Below are 22,648 nucleotides of genomic sequence, written 5' to 3'. Positions count from 1 at the left end.
AAAAATTTAAATATCATCAGATCATTATCTGGCGTTTGGTGGGGAGCTCACCCTACTTGCATTAAGTTGCTTTACAATGCACTTATTCGAAGCCATCTCGACTATGCCTGCCCACTTTTTAGTACTGCCTCAAAAAATGTACTTAATAAATTAGACAAAATTCAATCTAAATCTTTGCGAATAATAACTGGAGCGATGCAATCGTCACCCATCAATTCCCTTCAAGTAGAATGTTCTGATCCTCCTCTTTATTTAAGGCGTCAACTATTTGCTGACAAATTTGTTCTTAAATGTTTAAATTCTAAATGTCATCAGGTTATCCCCATCGTCTCGTTGTTCATTGACTCAAACCATTCATCTACAATCAGAGCTTCAACTAAACCTATTCCTGACATCTGTAAAAATTTTAAGTCTCTCTCAGAGCTCCACATCATCCAAAATGATCTACTTCCCTTATACAAACTAAAATATAGTCACGTCACCCTATCCCCAACAATATTAGAAGGGATCGGAATCTTTAAAAGTCATTCCAATCTCCCGGCCCGAACTGTCAATAATATGTTCAATGACATTATTTTATCTAAATGGCCCAACTTTTCTCTTTTATTTACTGATGGATCCAAATCTCCCGACTCTCCTAACTGTGGTATAGGTATTAACGTTTACCACAATAATTCTAATGATAGAATATTTCATTCAATTTCAAATCAATTTTCAATATTTTCAGCTGAGTGCATTGCAATAATAGAATCTCTCAAATATATAATCAAAAATAATTTTGAACATTCCCTCGTTCTCTCTGACTCTCTCAGTTCCCTCCAAAAACTTAAATCCAGTCCTCTTCTTCATCCTGATGATCATTTTGTATGCCTTATTCGAGTGATGATAGCATCCATTCAAAGCTCTGGTAAATCTGTAACTCTGATTTGGATTCCTGGACATGTTGGTATCATGGGTAATGATATATTTTTTTTTTTTTTTTTTTTTTTTTTTTTTTTTTTTTTTTTTATTATTGTACAACAGAACATTCGTTCCAGTTACAGTACAATTTTATAAACAGTATAATTTAAAACAAATTCAATACAATTTTACAAACAATTCAATACAATTTTACAAACAGTATAATTTTACATCATATCAGCATTTGGGTAAGTGACTCTTCAAAAATTGTTTTAGGTCGTTTAAAGAACAGTCATTTACATCCAAATTCTTTGCTAATTCGTTCAACAGCACCACTCCCCTCGTCATGCTATTGCGGATGCCTTGGCAAAACAAGGAGCGTCCAACCCTGTTGTTACCCTCGTAAACCACATTCCCTTATCTGACATTTTTTCCATCATCAAAGAAAGATCCCGCAATGTTTGGTCAGAGTATTGGCACATTGCTAGTCAATCCAAGGGAGCCTGCTATGCCTCAATACAAAGGACTATACCATCAAAACCGTGGTTTCAGCAATTCCCTCATTTTTCCAAAAAAGAAATTTCTTCACTCATTCGAATGAGGATCGGTCATTGTTCCGTTCCTTCCCATCTTTTTAAAATTCACGTCCTTGACTCCCCAGATTGTACATTCTGTGGTCTAGAAGTGGGAACTTTAGATCACATATTTTTTGGTTGTCCCTCTCTAAACAAATATCCTCTCTTCTATCAAGCCTTAACTAAAATTGCCTCCCCTCCATTCAACATTTCATCTCTTTTAAGTCTGAACTCGACTCCAATTTTCATTATAATTTTGAAATTTGCCTATTTAAATAAAATTAATATTTAAATTCACCTTTCAATACACCTTTCTCAATAATTTTAAATGATGGCCAAGAACACCCTTGAAGGGTGAAAGCCAGAAATAATGGAAAAAAAAAAATATTCGTTTTCCTGTTAAAAGCGGGACTGGAGGCTTACAACGAAATATTTGACGAAGTTCATTAAATAAACCTATTTATCAAGAAAACATGAATATATTACGAGGACGTCGAAACACGTGTTCTTATATGTAATAATAATGTGGCATATGATTCATTATATTTATTCGGATAAGGCCACCTGCGTGGAAAACGTTTTCAGATATATTCTGGATGACTACTATTTTATGAGGAAATGGTAGTGCAAGCACATTTTTAACAGTATCTTGATAAAAAAAAGCCGTACTCATTTTCTCAGTGTACGTGTGATGTAAACTCCGTGTGCGTCTCTCCGTCTCATTCCAAGTGCGGCGAGGCAGAGCGCGTATTACGGTTGCAACGTTTGGTTTTTTTACGAAAAGTATTTACATTTAATTTTTTGGAATAGCTTTATGAGTAAAACCTCAAATTGTAATATTTCAGTATCGACAACAATGTTAGCGATTCATAAAAGAAAATTTTAAAGAGAAAAATCAGAAAAGGCGGTTAGTAAAATTAAGACAATATTGGTAGTTCTTATTCGAAGTATGATACAGTTTAATATGACCGAAGGAGATAGGGTCCCATTAGATTAGTTGATAGAGCGCGGCGGTGCCCCGGAAAGGCAAGGGTCCTGGGGCTCTATTCCTGAATCGAGGGCGCTCGTAATCGCCGTCGAAAGTACGTACGTTGGTCGTCGTTGCTATTCCCGAAATTGGTCGAAGGTACATACTTCGACGCCAAACGTCAAAAGTCATTCCACACAACAACTACTGGGTATAACCAGTAGAAACAGGGCAGCAGGTGGTAGGTTGTTGGCGTTTCTATGGAATTGGCTGTCAAAATCTAGTCTAGCTGTCAATTTTTGTTTTACCGCGCGGATTCTGCAAATGTAAAAGTGGGTGAAAATTTCCCACTTACTAAGTCTTTATCGGAGCTTACAAGCACAATTAAGAGTTGCTTTTGGCAATTTGTAATATGTCCCGCAGCCATTTCTGTTTTGAATAACGAATAACTGTTCTCTGTTTGACAGTCACACCATAGAAATCCCAAAAACATCAGGAACATAGACAATATTCACAGGGGTGCCAATATAATCATCTCTTCTACCAATTTCGACCGTTCGACGCTCAAGAATACGTAAAATTGAAACATTCGAAAAAGTTAGTCGCGACGACTAGTAGTTTTTCACTCGAAGACGGCGCATACGAAAACGATTGATCGTTTAACTCCAGAATCGCAGGCCTGGGTTCGAGTCCTAGATGTGACCGTATCTTTTTCTGATTTTACTGTTTCAAATTTTCCGTTAGAAACCGCTAACATTGTCTTCAATAATGAAAGTAAAGAGTATTTATGTTTTTAGAGTATATTTGTTTTTTTTTTAAATATACAGTTTTACTTAGATTATTATTAAATTTTTGCACACCCGATCTTTAAAACAAGAGAAAGGTCACTGTTTATATTATATTTCAAAAAGCCACCTCCATCTACTTTTCCTCCCCGATAAACAGAACTAACTGACGTGTACCCGGCGTTGTTCGACTTTTCTCTATTAATATATATATATATTTTTTTATAGTGAATACCTCACAAGAGTCCCAACTGCTCCCGTCTGGAGCCAGTGAGACTATGGCATCCCCAATTGGGGGATGTTGTGAGGCTGAAGGTAAGTGGGGAAGAGAAAGAGGAAGGTGGGGAAGTACCTGGCTATTCAGATCTAGTCACTAAACACGGCTAAAGCCATTTGGAGCAACGTTTCAATTCTGAATGGTGGTCTTACACCAGGGCGATACTGGTAGTATCTTCCACTCTGGAACGTGCCGCAAATATACTATATATTATTTTAATTAATTAATTGTGAAATAACACAAATTAATCAAATAAAATTTATTTGCGCACGCCGGGTTCGAACCCGCGACCTTCGATATATATTATATTTATTAGGTTACATACATATAATATGCATGTAACCTAACCCTAACCTTCCGGAAGAAATTCTCTAAATGATTGTGAAAACCCTATCTAAATCCATTGTATAGTTTAGAAGAACTAAGCCCACAAGCAGATAGACACGAATAGCGACTTTATTATAGCACTAGGTGACCCGGCAACGTTAGGGGTTATCCTTAAGAGATAGACATATACCATGCACAACTTTTCTTAAGGCCTTTTTAAGGTATTTAATTCCGTAGTAAATTATTTTGACGTATCTCATAAGGTTTAGCAAGCGTTAGCATTGTAAGTTCCCGAAAATATTTTTTTTACGACTTGTTTACAAAACATCGACTTTTCTCTACTTTCTATAATTATAATCTGCATTTATTATAAAAATAAACTTTGCAGAAGAAAATTTCAAAATAAAGAACCCTTTAAAAATCCGTTGCGTAGTTTAGAAGATCTAAGCGCACCAAGACAGACACGGATAGTGATTTTGTTTTATACTATTTAGAGATGAAGCCTGGGCAACGTCGGCTGCGTGCTTCGGCTGGTTCTTAATAATGTCTAAATAATAAATAAAACTCTCTTTATTATATTATTAATAGGTATGTTTTTAAAAAGTTTTTTCTCCGTTTAGTCTTACGTAGATTATATAGTACCACATGCGGCATTAAACTTTTATTATAATCCCCTGGTTTTCAATTTGATTTATCCATGTTCAAATGAAATTTTTCAGAATTTTTATTGGGTAGTCGTACTCAAATTCCACAGATTTTTTTACAAAAACCAATCGTCAAATTAATGCAGAATATTTTGAAGTTCTTAAGCCTCGGGATATCTGCCAGATAAAAAACCAATATGGTCTGATGAAGAGCAGAAAAGTGGGACATCTAAATAAGAAAAAAAGTTCTTTGGTCCACATATTTTACTAAAAAATCTGTGTTTAAAGTTATAGCTTAACATCTTTTCAACGTTGAAATTATTTATTAAAACAATTCAAACCTTGTATTGAATATTTTTTTGACCATTATCGGTTTTAACCTTTCGTACCCATCTTCAGACTGGTACATTTTTTCTCAAACTGAAACCGGTAACGGCAAAAAATGGAATGGAATTTAACCCAAAATTATTGTGAGAAAAATTAAAAAGATTCCATCATTAATTTTATTGTGATAGTTAACGAATACGGTATTGCATGGAACTCGCCACTGTTACGTAGGGTCATTGAAGAATTCTTGGTGAACTATTTCTGTTTGGACTTAATTTTATGCAAATAATTTATCTTTTTACTTGTTTTATGGTTGACAATTTGTCCCACAAATCTGAAGCTCGTCACAGCCCACATCTCTAAACATTTGAATCGCAAACTTTTTTATTTAAGTTATGTAAAATAGATAATAATTGTAAGGTATCTAGTCAAAATTATTTTCTCACCCGGAGGGCGAAAATAAATCACAAGAATGGCCTACTAAAAAGGCATTTAATTTTTCTTGGCATTTTAGTTTGTTGATAAGATAAATATAGTGTTTTTTTTATTTTGAATTACCATTGGTTCCCAGTTTGAATATTAAAAGACCGATGTAACCTTGGTATGAAAATGTTGCCTATTAAATTCCTTTCACGAAATTACATAACTTTAGACAATCTTTCTGTAATGCCTTAAATTCTGGAAAACATAAATTTGTGACGCAGTTCAATTCAATTCTTTTTAGTTTATAAATTTTAAAAACATTACAAAATTGATCTCTTTGAAGCCTTTTTGAGGACACTTGATTAGGATTTTTTTTACATAAATATCGACAGTGGGTATATCAATTTTACTAGTCATAACGTAGCTTGCCTTTGAAAGGCAGCTTCATTGATGGTAAAAATGTCGATATCCGAAATAATTCTGTTCAATAACAAGATTGCTCTCCGCACAGGCATGACCATTGGCAAGTTAGTCCTGTGGGCTGTCGGTGAAGGAGATAACCATCGGGAACACAGAAGTGAATGCTTTCCATGATAATCGAGTTTTCAAACCATCCACGAATCAGTCTAAAGAAATGTGTAGCAATGTGCACATCCCTCCTGACCCGTAGATAGTTCATTCCGAGCATACCCAAAAGAAAGTCGGTAGGATAGAGCCACGGGTAGTAGCCATATTCATTCAGGTAGAGAAATCAGTTAATCCTCTTCTTGTGGCTCAGTCTTTCTGTGTAGATAATAAAATAAAAATTTTAGCGCGTATTTCTTTTACGTACAACAGAGGGTGCTGTTTTTAAAAAAAGTATTTTACCTGTCACATGTGGCATCTATATAAAAGTATCTATATATAAACATACGCGTATTTGAATGCAAAGTTGTGTCAAAATTTGAAAGCAATTGGTAAAGAACTTCCGGAGATTTAAGATTTTTAACGAACGAACATTTACATTTTTATTTATATAGATACGTTTTAGAAAGGATTTTTTGTTGAATGACGAATTAATCTGACCAATAAAACAAGACGTTTCCTTGTTTTCGTGTTATAAATTAATAGTTTCCCTTACTTCACTGAGAAATAACATATTCCTTTGTCGCGTAGGTACTACGTTTAATGGCAAGAAGTTGAAACAGCCGAGCAGATGGGAAGTTTTATCGCTGACATTAATTCTAGGAGGAATTTAGTTCTTTCGAAATGAAGGAAGAATCTTCAACGTTGAAAAATGAAATTAAAACATTAAGTAATAAATTAAAAAGAAAAAAATATCAAGTACAACTAAAAATTACAGTTACCTCTGCAATATAGGAATGCGGTGGTCGAAATACTATAAATTATTATACTAATTGTAATAATTATACCCGAATAAATAAATTAGGTACCTGCAAAAAGGAAAATAGAATAAAAAAGGATTGTTTTAGATATTATGTATATTTATCATTGAAGGCACATAGGCAAACTAAAAGATATCTTCGATAGCCACTCCTCCTCAGCACAGTAAGTTTGTTCATCTCTGAAGGCTATTAACTAATTTTGGAAACAACCGTGTTTTCTTCAACAAGTATAACATCAAGAAGGCACAGTTTTATCAAAAACAAGTTTAAAATCATTATTCAAAATAAAATAAAAATTATTCAAAAAATAAATTATAACTTTTTTTTCAATGTATAACAGTCAAATGTCCTGTCGACTTTTAAATGAACAGTTAATATTTTTGGAAGTTTTATCAGAAGTATTAGTAGACTACAATTTTAAAATTTATTTTACTATGGTTAAAATATTGCAAAATTTATATTATCAAAGGCCTTGAAACAGTTATGAAATTAATATTTTTGTGACCCTTTTGACTATTTAAATTCCTTCGGGTTTTAGATATTAAAAATTAACCTTGTTAAAAAGTACCTACATGTGTAGATATGTATGTAAAAATTACATTTATGCAAATTAAAATTATGTATTCAACAGATTGAACCGGTCAGTGGCTTAGTTGGCATCGTGTCTGGTTCCCGCCCAGACGTCGTCAGTTCAATTCCTCGACTTTTCCGTTTACTGTGAGGTAGTAGGAGATTTTACAAATATACTGAGGTTATTCGTAACCTGGGAATGCTTATGTTTCTTAATAAGTTAATATATTTACTTATACGATTAAAGAACTTTAGAACATTCCTAAAATATACAGCCTATTACCAAAGACACAAAAATAATTGTGAACAAATTTTCAGAAGATGATGCCTGTTGCAAAAATGGTTAAACGAAAAAGACGTTTTGTACTGAACTCTTTTTCTCTGTGATTTTCTTCGCATTTTGTAGTTTTTCTGATTCTTTATTCATAATTCATTCAAAAAAATATATAATTCCATGTATAATTCACCTATATTTTATGTCTTATGTTAATGTTTCAAAATACTACTGCTACTGCTTTAATGATTCTTTATTCAATTTTGAAATTTTTGTTGCAGTTTTTATTTTTTTATTTATTAATAGTTAAATAGAGTCGAAACAAATCGAGCGCAACAAATGTTGCTTTTCGCCTCCGTACCCGCCAAAAAAACAAATGCCAACAAGATATTAATATATATATAAATAATTCCATGTATAATTCACCTATATTTTATGTCTTATGTCAATGTTTCAAAATACTACTGCTACACTAATATAGATCCTAAATTTAAAATTATAAAGTAGATTGATAATTTGTTGATAAACTGCTATAGTTTTTTTTATTTTTATTTTTTATTTAATATATATAAGTGGGTACAGGATATAATATGAGTACATAAAAAATGTATTTACATTACAAAATATATTTATGTTTGCAATCTCACCAATGAAGAAACTGGTTCTTGTGCTTGGTGAGAGAGTTACACTAATTATAAGAAAAATAGAATATCATTATGCTATAAGTAAGTATTTATATGATAGGAACAATATATAAAGAGACAAAATCTAAATACAGTGGAGATGAGTATAGACTGATAAACAGGCAATTATTTAGTTAATTATTTCTGAAAGAGTAACTTCAGTTTTATTTTAACTATGTTAATATCCTTTAATTTCTTTATTCAATCGGAAGGTTGTTGAAATATTTTTTATTAAAACACAAATAACATTGTTTACATCACTTTATTTCGATACAAAATCTCAACATGTTTCATGAACCAAGTTCACTTCATCAGGAGCACAAGTATACTAAAGTTATAATTAAAATTAGGTCTAGAAAGAAGAGGTAGAAGGAGTGGGGAGGGGTAAGAGTGGGGGTGGTGGGTTATTCAAAGTAGGAATTAAAATGTCATTAGACGGGAAAGACCGGGTAATTGGGAAAATATTTAAAATGGGGTTTATAAAATTTTTTTGTTTATTAATAATATCTGCTTTCATATTCACGTGTTTTCTTATTTCTAGGATTTCAAAATTATTGATTTGAGATACCTTGTAACCAGAATGTAGTATTTTAAAACCTGAATTAATATCGAAAGTATGGTCGTTATTTAATAAATGATCAGCAAATTCTGATTCACAGTTTCCCTTTAAAGCCCTAAGATGTTCTTTAATTCTGATCTCAAAGTTTCTATTAGTTTTTCCTATATAAAAGGAATTACAATCATTACAGTTGAGTTTATAAACACCTGATTTTTTAGTTTGACTATCAATATCTTTATTATTAAGAATATATTTTTTTAATTTGTTATTCGTATAAAACGCCGGTTGAATAGTGAAGGGGATGTTTTTATTTATAATTTTGGAAGTATCATTATCTACAAATAGAATTCTACGCCATTGTTTGTTTGTATCTTTATAAATAGGATAAATATAAAGTTTAAAGAATTTATGTTTAATTTTTTTATTTAGTATTTCATCTATCAATTTATTAGGATAGCCGTTATTAGATGCTATTTGTTTTATGATATTTAATTCTGAGATATAATTAGGATCCGACAAAGGAATCGAAATTAATCTATTAAGCATAGAATGGAAAGCTGCGACTTTTTGAGAAAAGGGATGATTTGATGAATTATGAATGACAATATCAGTGTACGTATCTTTACGGAAAATATTAAAATCTATTTTATTACCTTTTATTGTTAAATTTAAATCTAAGAAATTTAAACTCTTATCTATACCTATTTCTAATGTAAATTGAATATTTTTGTGTATTTTATTTAAAAAGTTTAAGAACATGTTCAATTGTCTTTCTGTTCCTAACCAAATGCAAAAAATGTCGTCCACATATCTCTTCCAACAATATAAATTTTTAAGTAACAAGGCACCGCTATTAAAAATCTTATTTTCTAAATTATTAATAAAAATGTCTGCAATCAAAGGACTCGTACTGTTCCCCATGGCCAAGCCATCCTTTTGTTTAAAAATTGTATTGTTAAATTGAAAATAATTTTGTTTAAAAATAACTTCGAAAAATAAAATGTGGTCATGGATAAGGTCTTTCTGTAAGTTAGATGAATTTAACAAATTATTGATGATGGTTTTACTTTCTTCTATTGGAATACTAGGGAATAAATTTACTACGTCAAAAGAAACCAACATAGCATGATTAGGAATTTCCAAATCCTTTAGATAATTAACTAATTCTAACGAATTTTTAACTGTGTATGTTGGTTGAAATATATTAGCATTATTAATTACAGTATTGATAGCTGACGCTAATTTAAAAGTTGGGGCATTACAATTAGAGACTACTGGCCTAATAGGTTTGTTCAGTTTATGTATTTTTAATAGGCTGTTTAATTCCTACTTTGAATAACCCACCACCCCCACTCTTACCCCTCCCCACTCCTTCTACCTCTTCTTTCTAGACCTAATTTTAATTATAACTTTAGTATACTTGTGCTCCTGATGAAGTGAACTTGGTTCATGAAACATGTTGAGATTTTGTATCGAAATAAAGTGATGTAAACAATGTTATTTGTGTTTTAATAAAAAATAAATAATGCCATCACAAAGTGAAAAGCAGTTAGAAGAAGTTTTCTTCGAAAAAGTTGTTGAAATACTTTATTCCTAAATATTTATAGTTATTTTGCATTTGTTTGGTATTACATTTTGGAATTTTTATATTGTATTGATATCTTTTAGATAAGTGGGTTTCAAATTTTTTGATTATATTATCTTTATAAATTTGGATAATTGCATTTTTCTTGAATATATCTTCTACTCGGGGCACCCCGAAATCTGTATATAAGGTGAAACATGTCAATTTTGTTTGAAATATTAATGTTAAGGTTCTGTACGTCATTGGAAGGCACTTTTTGAATTTTATTCGCAAGGTTTTTGCCTACATTTGCAAAGAAGTTGTTGAATATGTTAGCGTCATCTAAAAGATTTTCTTGGCATCGTATTTTCATATTGTTATGTGTGATGCTATGCATTTCATTTTTAGTATTAGGCTAATTTATATAGCGCCGCTTTCGTGAAAAATCACCTTAATCACCCATCTGACAGTTTAACGGGACCTCATTGTAATTATGTTACATTAAGATTTTTTTGTTTAAATCATGGAAAAAAAACTTAGAAGTCAGTTTGAATGTGAGGTAGTAACACTTCATTTATGCTTGTTTCTTTTTAAAATTGGGTTTTCAGTACAAAGCGTACTCCCACGTCTGGATTCAATAAAAAGATATTATTGTTATTTAATCACTGATATAATAGAACATCAATTTACCTGTCGGGTTATTCGAGAAGCAGGGCAACTGGGACGTTTAAAAGACTCTTTTCAGATCAATAAAAAGTTCGGCATTACATCAGCGGTGAAAAAATTCATAACCGAATTAAATTATTATACTCTATTTAAACTTGTGAAATTGTGCTGAATTAGATAAACAGCATGGTTGATATTGGGGTTCCCTGGAAATGACTTCTTTTAAAAAGGTTTATGTAATTATTAAGCATTTAAATACCATATTTTGTGAAAATATTCTATAAACTCATGATTTTTATATTACAAAAAAATACCTACGTATAAGTTTTTTTGTTGTTTTGGTTTACTATATTATTCGTGGGAAATAATGATAAAAATTTCACAGACAAAATAAACATGTTTACAAGTGACAAAACGACATTATAAAATAATGTGGAGAGACATTATTTCCTTGCCAAATCGAATAAAATATATTTCAGTCAACCAGGAGCATTTTTAAAGGTTCAAAATTCAATAAAATCGAGCCAAGTACGGTGAGTTACTTGCAAATTCACGATGGATTCGCCGGCGCCTGACGGGTACAAACGTCAAAAATCTACTGCAAATTTCTTGGCAAACCAATTTTTTATATGAATATTGCACAAAAGTCTCGACATCTCCCAACCGTCTGGAGCCAGTGGGACAATGGCATCAACAACTGGGGCTAAAAGGTAATGGGGAGGGGAAGGAGATGGAAACCTGCCTATTCAGATTTGGGCAACTAACACGGCTAAAGTCATTTCAAGCAACGTTTCAATTCTAAATGGTGGTCTTACACCAGGGCGATACTGAGAGTATCTTCCACTCTAAAACGTGCCGCTAGTATACTACATATTATTTTAAATGAATAAATTGTGAAATAACACAATTTAATAAAATAAATTTTAATTCAGCATTTTGTGCAAATATGTTTTACTTATTAACATTTTAGAATAGATTATTATTATGGTATTGGTAGTGCTAAATACCAATATAAATGAATTGAAGGTTTAAAAATATGTTTTGGATTTATTTAAAGGTAAAAAAAAATAAACTCATCGTAGGTATTCCCAACGAATTGGTTAAAAATTGTACTTACATAGGAAATGATGGGATAAGTCGTACTTACATAGGAAATGATTGGTGAAAAGTTTTACTTACATAGGAAATGATTGGTTAAAAGTTGTACTTACATAGGAAATGATTGGAAGATTCCAAGCAGCAGCGACGAGGGCCTCTGAGGAACAAGTGTCGTCTGGACCAATAAAAGCCACTGCCCCGCGATCTCTCATCTGCGTCATGGCTCTGAAACAATTCAAATATTCATTATTTTAATTTAAGAAAAGGCGTTCAATAACACTGTATTCTTGGAAAACCAATGATCGAAAATATGATTACATTTTCGGGCAAAGTAATCATGTGGTTTGACAAAATAAATTCGTTTGAGGGTCGGTGATGGTTAAATATTACAATTTGACGTTTTACTCATCAAGTTAATCTGCTATAAAATATTAATCTTAGACTTGCAGAAAAGTCAATAGATGTCGTACATTAAAATAAAAATGGATGTGTCCAAGAAACTATCAAAAATTTCTTTAGTTTGGTAAGATTCTTGCGATAGCAGTCAATAAAAATATGCGTTAATAAAATATTGTTAATTCTTAGATAAACTATGATGCAGTTAAAAGTGACAGAAGGGAATAAGGTTGAATTAGCTCGGTGGTTGGAGCAGACACCCGACAAGGCTAAGGTCCTGGGTTCAATCCATAGATTTAACAGTAATTTTTTATGATTTTTGTGTATCAAATTTTCGTTTGAGAGTCGCTATTATTGTCTTCACCCAGGCGTAGTGTATTCGGGATCGGCTGGTTTTTTCCTCCATCACAACACAAGCAACATTTTCCACTTACTGTAGTGGTAGTAGGGGATTTTCAAATATTGTCAGGTTATTTGTAACCCAGGAATGTTTATGTTACTTTAAAAAAAACCACAGGTTTCGCTTGAAGCTTCACAATATTAAAACTAGCAATAACTAGTTACATGGAACGATGGAACAGGTGAGCAGATATCAAAAGCACCTTTATAAAGTAATTGAGAGCGACGGTAAAAAATAACCTAACCTGTTTAACCTAGTTTTTATTTCATCACTTTTCATGACTTTATATCACTTAAGGTGTTTTGAATAGTCATTAAGAGTTACCCTGTCACCACATATACGTATAACGTGTCACGGTGTAAGCTATGGATCAAGTTAAGGGGGGTGATAGGGGAGGTGATGGAGAGATCCGCATTTCAAAAAATCTTTCCTATAGCCCCTACCTTAACTCGCTCCACAACGCTGTCCAACCGGGGTGCGATATAGTTTCCCATCTTTACACTGTACAGACAGGGGCGCTCTTGTGAGGTGTCATATAAAAATAAATAAAATTTCTACTTCAGATAGCAACCGATTTTCTGCCATGTAATTCAAGTACATACAAACCTAAAATACTTTAAAAAACTTACAAATTACGTTTACAAGAAAAATGTTTTATCTCTGATATTTTGAAAGAAAATAATCCACATCAGACGACATGAACTTCACCGCAATTATATTACCTTAAAAACTTCTTCAATTAAGAGATAGTGAATTATTTGCTTTTATAAATGTATGGTGTTTTTTTTACTGGTTTTTTTTTACCAACCCATTTTAAGAAAGAAAATATGAGAAGTTTTTGTTTGTAACAAAAAACATTTCTCTGAATGTATGATCAATACGACGTAATGAGATATGTAACTTTTCTTTTAAAATTGGGGATAAAATATAGTTTCTCTTCATTTCGCAGATTTGGAAAAAAATTGTAGATCACTTGTTTTTCTTCATAATTTTAGATACAAAAGAGAATTATTTTTTTCTCTTATGTCAAAGTTTCTAAAATTCTTTTTAAAAATAAAGACTTATTTTTGATAAGAACGACATTTAAAGGGTAATATTGCCCTTTGAGAAATTATTGTAAAATTTTCAATTGAAGTTTAAATAGAACAAAAAAAAATTCCGGATAATCGTAACAAAACGGTCACCCCCACATTTCAAGTCTTAAATAGACTAGTTGACTGTGTCGAAAGAAATAATATAAAATAGTATAAAGGTGTGTTTATTTATTTATTTATTTATTTATTTATTTTAGGAACATTAACAGTCTTAGTAATATAATATACATAAGAGAATAACAAAAAACAGACCAATTATTAATGTTCACAGATATATATAGAAACATAAAACTAACCTGCAAACGATAAACCTATAATATGCCTACCATAAACAGCAATAAATAAAAGTGATTTTAACTATACTTAAATAGACTTGGGTTGGAACGGGAAAGGGGAGGAGAGGGATGAGGAAAAGTTGCCACGCAGGTAATATTAAAATATTAGGTACAATCATTTTAACAGTGGTTAATATGAGTTAGAATGTGATACAATGAAATTCTGTAGTGATAGTAACTAGCAGTGAATATGTCAGCACGAGTGTCTATATTTGCAAATTTATTATTATGGTAGTTACATGTCCTTTGCATAAATTCATTTTGGTTGGAATTGGTATTGCATCTATCAATGTAGAAAAGGGTATTTTGTCTGCTGTATCGAATTGGCGCATGGAAATTTATTTTGTTCAGCAACTCCGGGCAGTCAACTTTAGAGTTAATAATTTTATACAAGAGCATCTGATCAGCGACAATCCTCCTGTTGAGTAGTTTCGTGATTCGAAAATGTTTCTCGATTTCGTCGTAAGAGTTGTATATGTTAAATGATTTAAAATTGAGGAATTTGAGAAATCGTTCCTGAACTCTTTCTAACCTGTTAACATAAACAATATAGCGCGGGTTCCAAACCGGTGAACAGTACTCCAGGTGGGGACGAACATGTGAATTGTAGAGAGTCAGATATGTCTTAGTATTTTGAAAAATTTGCATGTTCTCAGTACAAAACCTAGACTTTTTGATGCTTTGGTGACAATGTTATCAACGTGTTTATCAAAGGTAAGTTTAGAGTCCAAGAAAACCCCGAGATCACGCACATAGTCTTTATTTGTTAAAATCGATCCAGAAATGGTGTAATCATGCAGTATTTTCACACGGTTACGTGTGAATGTGACTTTGCAACATTTAGAAATATTGATAAAAAGCTTATTTCTGAGACAGTAATCCGTCAGTCGATCAAGATCTGCTTGTAAACGCGCAGAACAGTCCGGGGAGCTTATAGGAAGGTATATCTTCATATCGTCAGCAAATAGTAAAATTTGAGCGTTGTGAAAACATGTCGTAATATCATTAATATAGATAGAGAAAAGCAAAGGACCCAAAATGGACCCCTGAGGCACACCGGAAGTAATGATTTTCCAGACCGAGGAAAATCCACCCACTGTCACAGCCTGGGATCTGTTTGTTACGTATGAGGATAACCAACGAAGGAGATCTCCATGAATACCATGATTAGCAAGTTTTCTAAGCAGAATGTTGTGGTTGATCTTGTCAAAAGCCTTGCTATAGTCGGTATAGATTGTATCAACTTGCACACGTTTATCCATGGAGGCAGACAAGAAGTTTGTAAAAGTTATAAGATTAGTAGCAACAGAGCGACCTGCAAAGAATCCATGCTGAAATTCGTTGATCGAATTCTTTACCACAGGGAATAACTGGTCATAGACTATGTTTTCGAACACCTTTGAAAAAATGCAAAGCTTGGAAATGGGTCTATAATTATCTGCTTCACACTTAGTTCCCGATTTATGAATTGGTGTGATGTAGGCTCTTTTCCATATATCTGGAAATGTACCAGTCTTGATCGATATATTAAACAGTATTGATAGCGGGAGTGACAAATGATTTGCGCACTCGGTAATGAACAGTGGTGGGATACCATCCGGCCCAGCTCCCTTGCTAGAATCGAGCCGTTTTAAATATTTGGACACGAGGTCAGCATCGATAAAAACTGATCCCATCGCACAAACCTGCTTAACTACAGAGTCATCGCAGGAAATCCCCAGAGGGTCAGCCGGTTCGTAGACAGAATGAAAGTAATCAGCAAATAAATCACAGACTGCCTGTCCACCCTCGGCTGTTACATCCTTAAGATTTAATACGCTAGGAATAGATGCTGATAGTTTTTTTGATTTAACATATGACCAGAATGCCTTGGGATCTTTGGCGATATTCTCTTCAGCATTATTAATAAAGTCTTCGTGACACTTTTTTGCCATTTTTTTCTGTCTGGTGCGTAGCCTTGAAAAAGTAATGTAATCGGAAGGGTTCTTGTAGGTTGTATATAGTCTGTGAAATTTCTGCTTTTCACGAATAAGTTTTATTAATGATGAGCTATACCACGGGGGGTAGGAATATTTACCAGTACGCCTCAATGGAACCTTATCAGCGATCAAATTATTAATAATATTGTAAAAATGCGATACTGCAGGATTGACGGAATCGGTAAGGTTAAGTGCGTTCCAATCTTCTTGTGCCAGGCTATCTCTTATGTCATCATAATTAGCCTTGTGGAATGAGGGCCGTTTAATTGAGTTTTCCTTTATGACCGGTGGTTCAACGAACTCAGCAGTGATAATGATGGATTTATGATGAGCATCCTCAGGAACCAACGGATCGTTCGCGGGAGCTACGCGTACCAAAAAATTACAGAGAACGAGATCAAGAATTCTTCCTAATGTATTTTGAATACCATTATATTGGTGGAGGTTACAGTAATTAATATTGTCGATAAATGTTGAGCTTATTGTAGAAGTGTAGTTGCTAGGAATCAGGTTAACCTCACCCACAGGAAGAGTCCAGGTAATATCGGGTAGGTTAAAGTCTCCCATGATAAGAAACTTGCCGTCTGGTTGATTCAAAAGCTTAATACCTAGATCATTCGAGAAGGCGGTGATTCGAGCATTGAAGTTGAAACTTTTTGACAGGTATGTACAACAGAGATGAACGTTAGTGAATCCAGTTGCACGTGGGATGCGAAGAGTAACCCATATGTCCTCATCCGTAGAACACCATGAGTAATTACAAATTGCATTGAGTTCCTTTTTGACAGCCAGGAGCACACCACCACCCATGGTTACACCTTCGATACTTCTGTCGCGTCGGAATACGTTGTATCTTGAGTCAAAAAGCTCACCATCTGAAATAGTATCTGTAAGCCAAGTCTCTGTTATGCCGATAACGTCATAATCACCGCTCGTAACACTACGAAGAAATGTGTCAGTTTTAGTCCTCAGACCGCGTACGTTCTGATGAAAAATACTTAAAGGCAGTGACTCTTTTTCAGTTGAGTGTCAATAACAGAGAATGCGTGAATAGAATGTGAGGTACAATATAGTATTATCTGCAGAAAATAAAATAATAGTAATATCTCTAAGTAATTGTTCGTTACGAAAAGGAGTGGATCCTATAGAAGCATAATACATTGTGAGTAACATGTGCACTTGGAAATGAACGCTTAATGAGCCATTCGCACATCAGTATTACAGAATTCCGAGTTAAATTATCGAGTGACATTTGAAATATGAAGTACATAATAATATGATGTGTACAGAAAGTGAGAACATCTTGCAGTTGACAGGAGTTGTGAACATGATGATATAATAAGGTAATGTTGTGAGAGTATAATAAATATAATAGTAATGCAGTTGCAACATGAGAGGGAGGGTAGCGGGCGTGTGGAGGGAGAGGAAGGGTAGCGGGCGTGTGGAGGGGGAGGGAGGATAGCGGGTGTGTGGAGGGAGAGGGAGGGTAGCGGGCGTGTGGAGGGGGAGGGAGGATAGCGGGCGTGTGGAGGGAGAGGGAGAGGGAAGAGTAAACAATAGTAATAGAATGAGCAGTATTTTCTTATGAAATTTTCTGGAGGTCGTCTTCCCTCCTGACTAAAAAAGCTGGTGAATTATCGTTTTTTCTCACTAAGATCTTACAGTCCTTTACCCATACAAATCTGTAGCCTGCTTCCCGTGCCTTGCTTTTAACTTTGGAGAGCAGAATCTTATTGTTGATTGTTAAGTGGTTGTTAACATAAATTATTGCTTCTGGTCCGGAATATTTCAGGTCGGTACTGGTGATCTTCCTGGCCTTCTTAGATAGTGCAAGAAATTCCTCCTTTCTCCGTTTGCTTGCAAAACGGATGATTATCGGCTTAACCTGGGCGGACTTGGTAGCCACTCGCGTCACTGTGTCCACATCTTCTGGTTGTAGTTCAAAGCCAATCTGTTCGCCTATTTTCTTGGCTATGCAGAGTAAGTTTTCTCCCTTCGTCATTGGCACGTTCTTGATTTCTAGGTTTTTCACACGGGAGAGCTGATCGCGCTCGTCCAGTTCGTATCTGAAGATTTCCATGTTCTTCTTGATGGATGCAACCTCCGAAACTAACTTTTCGACAGTCTCCAGTCTCTTCTCAACCGCCTCCACCCTATACAAAGGCTTTGTAAACCACCAAAAAATAAAAATAAAATTATCTTACCTAATAAAGAAAAAAATAAGTTTTTGTTAATAATAATATGTAAAAAAAATTTCGAACCAAGTTTCACTCTGTGATTTTGCAGAATTTTGTTTTCTTATAAAATTCATGTTATTACTTCAGCGCCAACGATACTCTCCATAACGCTTTATAAATTGTAAAATTTACGTACTCCTCTAAAATTTCTGTATTCAGCAAATACGTTAATATTTAATGTTCCAAGGTTGGAGCTGTCAAATTTACACCTTGAATTTCATAACTTCATAAACGTCGTCCATTAGTATACAAAGGCTTCTATATAGTTCAATTCAGTTTATAATTCAAAGCGTTTTTTGTGTTGTATGTATATCCGATAATCCCTACAATAACTCTCATTATTTTTTTATAACTTTATCGTAGATAGCAATTTGACCTACTTTGATATAAAGAACTTTCTTCCAACAATTATTTAACTTTACACCACCGAGCGGCAAAGCTTTTAAGCTCTTTTACTAAGGCGGAATATTTCGTATGAATACATTAAAAAAAATTTCAATTATTTTGTTTGACTACTACATTATTGTAATCTCAATTCAAAAGTATTTTCGGCGTTATACGTTGAATGAGCCGGTTGGTAAAATTATAAGTTTACTTTCGAAAACACCAATGTTTTAATAATGTCAGTACAAAAGATTTTATATGGTATTGTGTGCTACTTACAGTATATTTATGTTAACACTGAATTAATGGTTTTATAAAACAATACGTAAGATTCAGACAGTTGAAGGTAAAACAACAAGTTAAAAAAATGTATATAAGACTTCCAAAATACCTTCGCTCTTTTCTGGTATCTAGCTAATGTCAATCTTGTTTACGACCAAAAATTCCTTGAAATGACAAAAGGATTTTTCACGTTACATTACTTAAATACTGTGGTAGTTTCACAAAAAACTATCCTACCAGGAAGCAAAAGATATTTGCAGACGTATTTAAAAAATATTATGTTTTTTTTCCAGTTCAGTGCCGATGTGTCGGCGATTACTGAAATATAATTTTCATACCAAAAATAAACAATATTACTATTTTCCATACTTAATTTTCTTTGTAAATTGATTGTATACTTTCCATTAGGTGCAAATAATCAATAATAATAACGTGACAATACGTTGTATATATGCACATAAAGGGACAAACATCCTGTTTGCGCGTATATTACCAAGCGATACTTGCAAACTAAATCCAACACCACTCGTTCACATTGATTCATTACACGATCAGCATTTGGAAGTTTCCGGTGTAAATTTGACCTCTAAACAGGTAGTTGGTATCTGAATCGAAGACCCACCAGACCTTGATTCCATAAGTGATGGCCTGTCCAGACCATGTGGTACAGTTCCTGAAGTTTTTGTCGTAATTTTTTTTATAATTCTTCCAAATAAACGAAAACTCATTAGCAATATCACTATTCGATGCAACCCCCGCCCCGTTGTATAGTATATTGATACCGCTTGCCATAAATTTAACAGAAAAAAATGGATGTTGACATGGCCTGGTCAGGCCACACTGCCAATCGGAGGGTTAATATTGATGGAGACGAATTAATAAAGTTTGTAGTGTGTACAGAATAACGTGTTCTATTTCATAAGATCTTCAATTTCCTTGAGATCTTTTCTCATTAGCCATTCAGTGATGTTTTTGTTAAAGGGATACATAATAGTTATAGGCAATATAGGCATTGAAATTAGTTACATAGTGACATAAGGAGATTTTAAGTTGTCTGAAGTTACATTGATATTATATTAAAACTGATGAACTAACCTTTGTATATCTTAGAGGATTTACGAATGCGAAGAGGTTTGGTGGATTTTATTTTCAAGAAAAAAATATTTGTTGCTATTATCGGTTTTCTCTACAGTGTGTCTGTGCAGTGAACTCCCATAAAAATATCACATATAAACCACACTTTAAACATTTCTCTATTCAATTAATTCAGTGTTAAAAACCACCTGACCGAATTATACTGCCCAAAAGCCATCGCTAAATGAATCCCATCTGTGCGTTATGAATGTCAGCCACTATAGACATTGTTTTCAAAGGAAAAGTATATACAAACATGTTAGTAACGGTAATAGTCCAGTCAGTGGGGAGTTTTACCTTGCAAAAGGTTAGGTAGTAGCGATTTTGATATATGTTGTTAAGATTGGGACTCTAAGGAAAAAAAAAGTTTTCGACCTTGGGAGGGTCGAGCTCGACCCGCCATCTTGGATTGAAGGTGCCAAAATTTGTTTTTTTCAAAATAATTGTGAAGTGGTCGTTTTTACAACCAAATTGTTAAAGGCAAACTTAAAGACAACTAAATAACCTACATTTTTTGTAGACGGTATTTTTTTGTAAGTCTAATAGGTAACGAGTTACAGTGGCGGAAATGTGAATATTTTTCTAAAAAATGATGAAATTCCCAACTTTGTAATTTTTTCGGGTTATTCATTACATAATTATAATAATTTTGTAAACTCATTTCCACACTACCATGAGGTATAGAACATGGCGCATTTTTTTATTGTGGTATCACCAGTAGGTCTACTCCACAGATATACCAGCTATGGTAGATTTCGAAATTATGTTACATTACTATGAATTATGTTACTATAAATTATGTTACTTAATAACAGTCTTCGTCATCAATGTCATCATCTAACTCATTGCCTGTGATACTGAGATTCTGGGCTTTTATTGACAACATCTCTTCTTCTTCGTCCTCGACATTGATGTGAACCTCTAGCGAATTTCAGCACATTTGACCATTACAGCACCCACATACAATAGAACACTTCAATCCAGCTTTCGTGCAGCTACATGCAACGCCGCTTCCTTTTTTACAATTGCATGAAATAAATTTTAATAAAGTCTCGGGTGCTGGTTTCTTTGTCATTCTTACTGGAACAAGCCCGTTGGTGTCACGTTTCCAGCCCCAGTTTCTGGATTTTTTTGGATTCCATACCATTTTTGGACTTGATGGTACGTTCTAAATGCATGGTACCGTGCAGCGTCGTTCGTTGGTGGCAAAGAGGCAAGATTGAATTTGCTTTTTGTTGTCGACTTTGCGAAACGTTTGTAGCGGACTTCTTCCAAGGTTTCCTTATCCATGTCACCCCCGTACAAAGCAACAAGAAAGCGTGTTCTTGCAACTGCTATGTCTTCTGGTGTTGCATCATGTTGTTTGAAGATTCCTATCATGGCATTGAGTCTTGTGTCGTTTTGCACAAGCGAACAAAATTTTGTTTTTCCTTGGTTGAAGAAGGACGATGTTGTATCGCAGCCGCTAAATGCCATGAAGAAACAGAATATTCTCAGCCGCCTCTTTGTATTTCACACTATTCGCGGAACACAGTCTTTCAAAAGTTTAGCCTCTCCCGGGTTTGCGAAGATATATACTACTTTTGGGTGGTGCTAATGCTGTCAGCAGAACTAGGAGATCAACGTCTTCGCCAATAATGAAAACAGCGTCATATGATGAACACAAGGAAATCGCAGTATTGACAATCAACTCATCAGCATCTTCTTCAGCCTGCTTAACTGTAAAATCATCCTGTATAAATTGCTTTGTAAGCATCGAAATCAGACGGACTTTGTTATTTTCAGTGGCTAAAAATCGTTCTTGTGAAACTTGAACTGGCATTGTTTCATCGAAAAGAACATCTGCAGACATGAGCATCCAGGCAACGTCCTGTAACCAGGACTCAATCAGTGTTGCCAAGTCAGCTGTAGACTAGGATCCCACTATAACAAATCAACGTCATCGAGTACACGGATGATGCTATATAAGTATATTGTAACGTAGAAATACGTTAAAATGATATTGTGTAATATGTTCGTACAAAATTTATCAAGAAAACTGGACTTTTACAATTTTTTGTCAAAATTTTGTTCTTTCAACCGCTGTAACTCGTTACCTATTAGACTTACAAAAAAAAACTTTCCACAAAAAATGTAGGTAATTTAGTTGTCTTTAAGTTTGCGTTCAACAATTTGGTTGTAAAATCAACCACTTCATAATTATTTTGAAAAAACCAAATTTTGGCACCTTCAATCCAATATGGCGGATCGAGCTCGACCCTCCCAAGGTCGAAAACTTTTTTTTTTCTTTAGAGTCCCAATCTTAACAACATATGTGAAAATCGCTACTACCTAACCTTTTGCAAGGTGGAGCCCTTTTTTATCCCCCACTGACTGGACTATA

The 22,648-nt window shown here is 33.7% G+C and overlaps 1 protein-coding gene across 1 annotated transcript in view; it reads right to left on the bottom strand.

Annotated features, from left to right (window-relative positions):
- Positions 1-22,648, bottom strand: part of Gyc32E (Guanylyl cyclase at 32E) — a 345,132-nt gene that overhangs the window by 251,975 nt on the left and 70,509 nt on the right. Inside the window, exons 4-6 of the mRNA XM_089637598.1 lie at positions 17,891-18,381; positions 16,530-16,593; positions 12,138-12,249 (exon numbers count right to left, since the gene is read on the bottom strand). Of these exons, the coding sequence (XP_089493724.1) occupies positions 12,138-12,249; positions 16,530-16,593; positions 17,891-18,381 (667 nt within the window). The remainder of the gene's footprint in view (positions 1-12,137; positions 12,250-16,529; positions 16,594-17,890; positions 18,382-22,648) is intronic.

The sequence above is a fragment of the Hesperophylax consimilis genome, chromosome 12 (assembly GCF_061612785.1).
Source record: "Hesperophylax consimilis isolate HC1 chromosome 12, BYU_Hcon_1.0, whole genome shotgun sequence".
Classification (NCBI taxonomy): Eukaryota; Metazoa; Arthropoda; class Insecta; order Trichoptera; family Limnephilidae; genus Hesperophylax; species Hesperophylax consimilis.
This window is presented reverse-complemented; position numbering and strand designations above follow the sequence as displayed.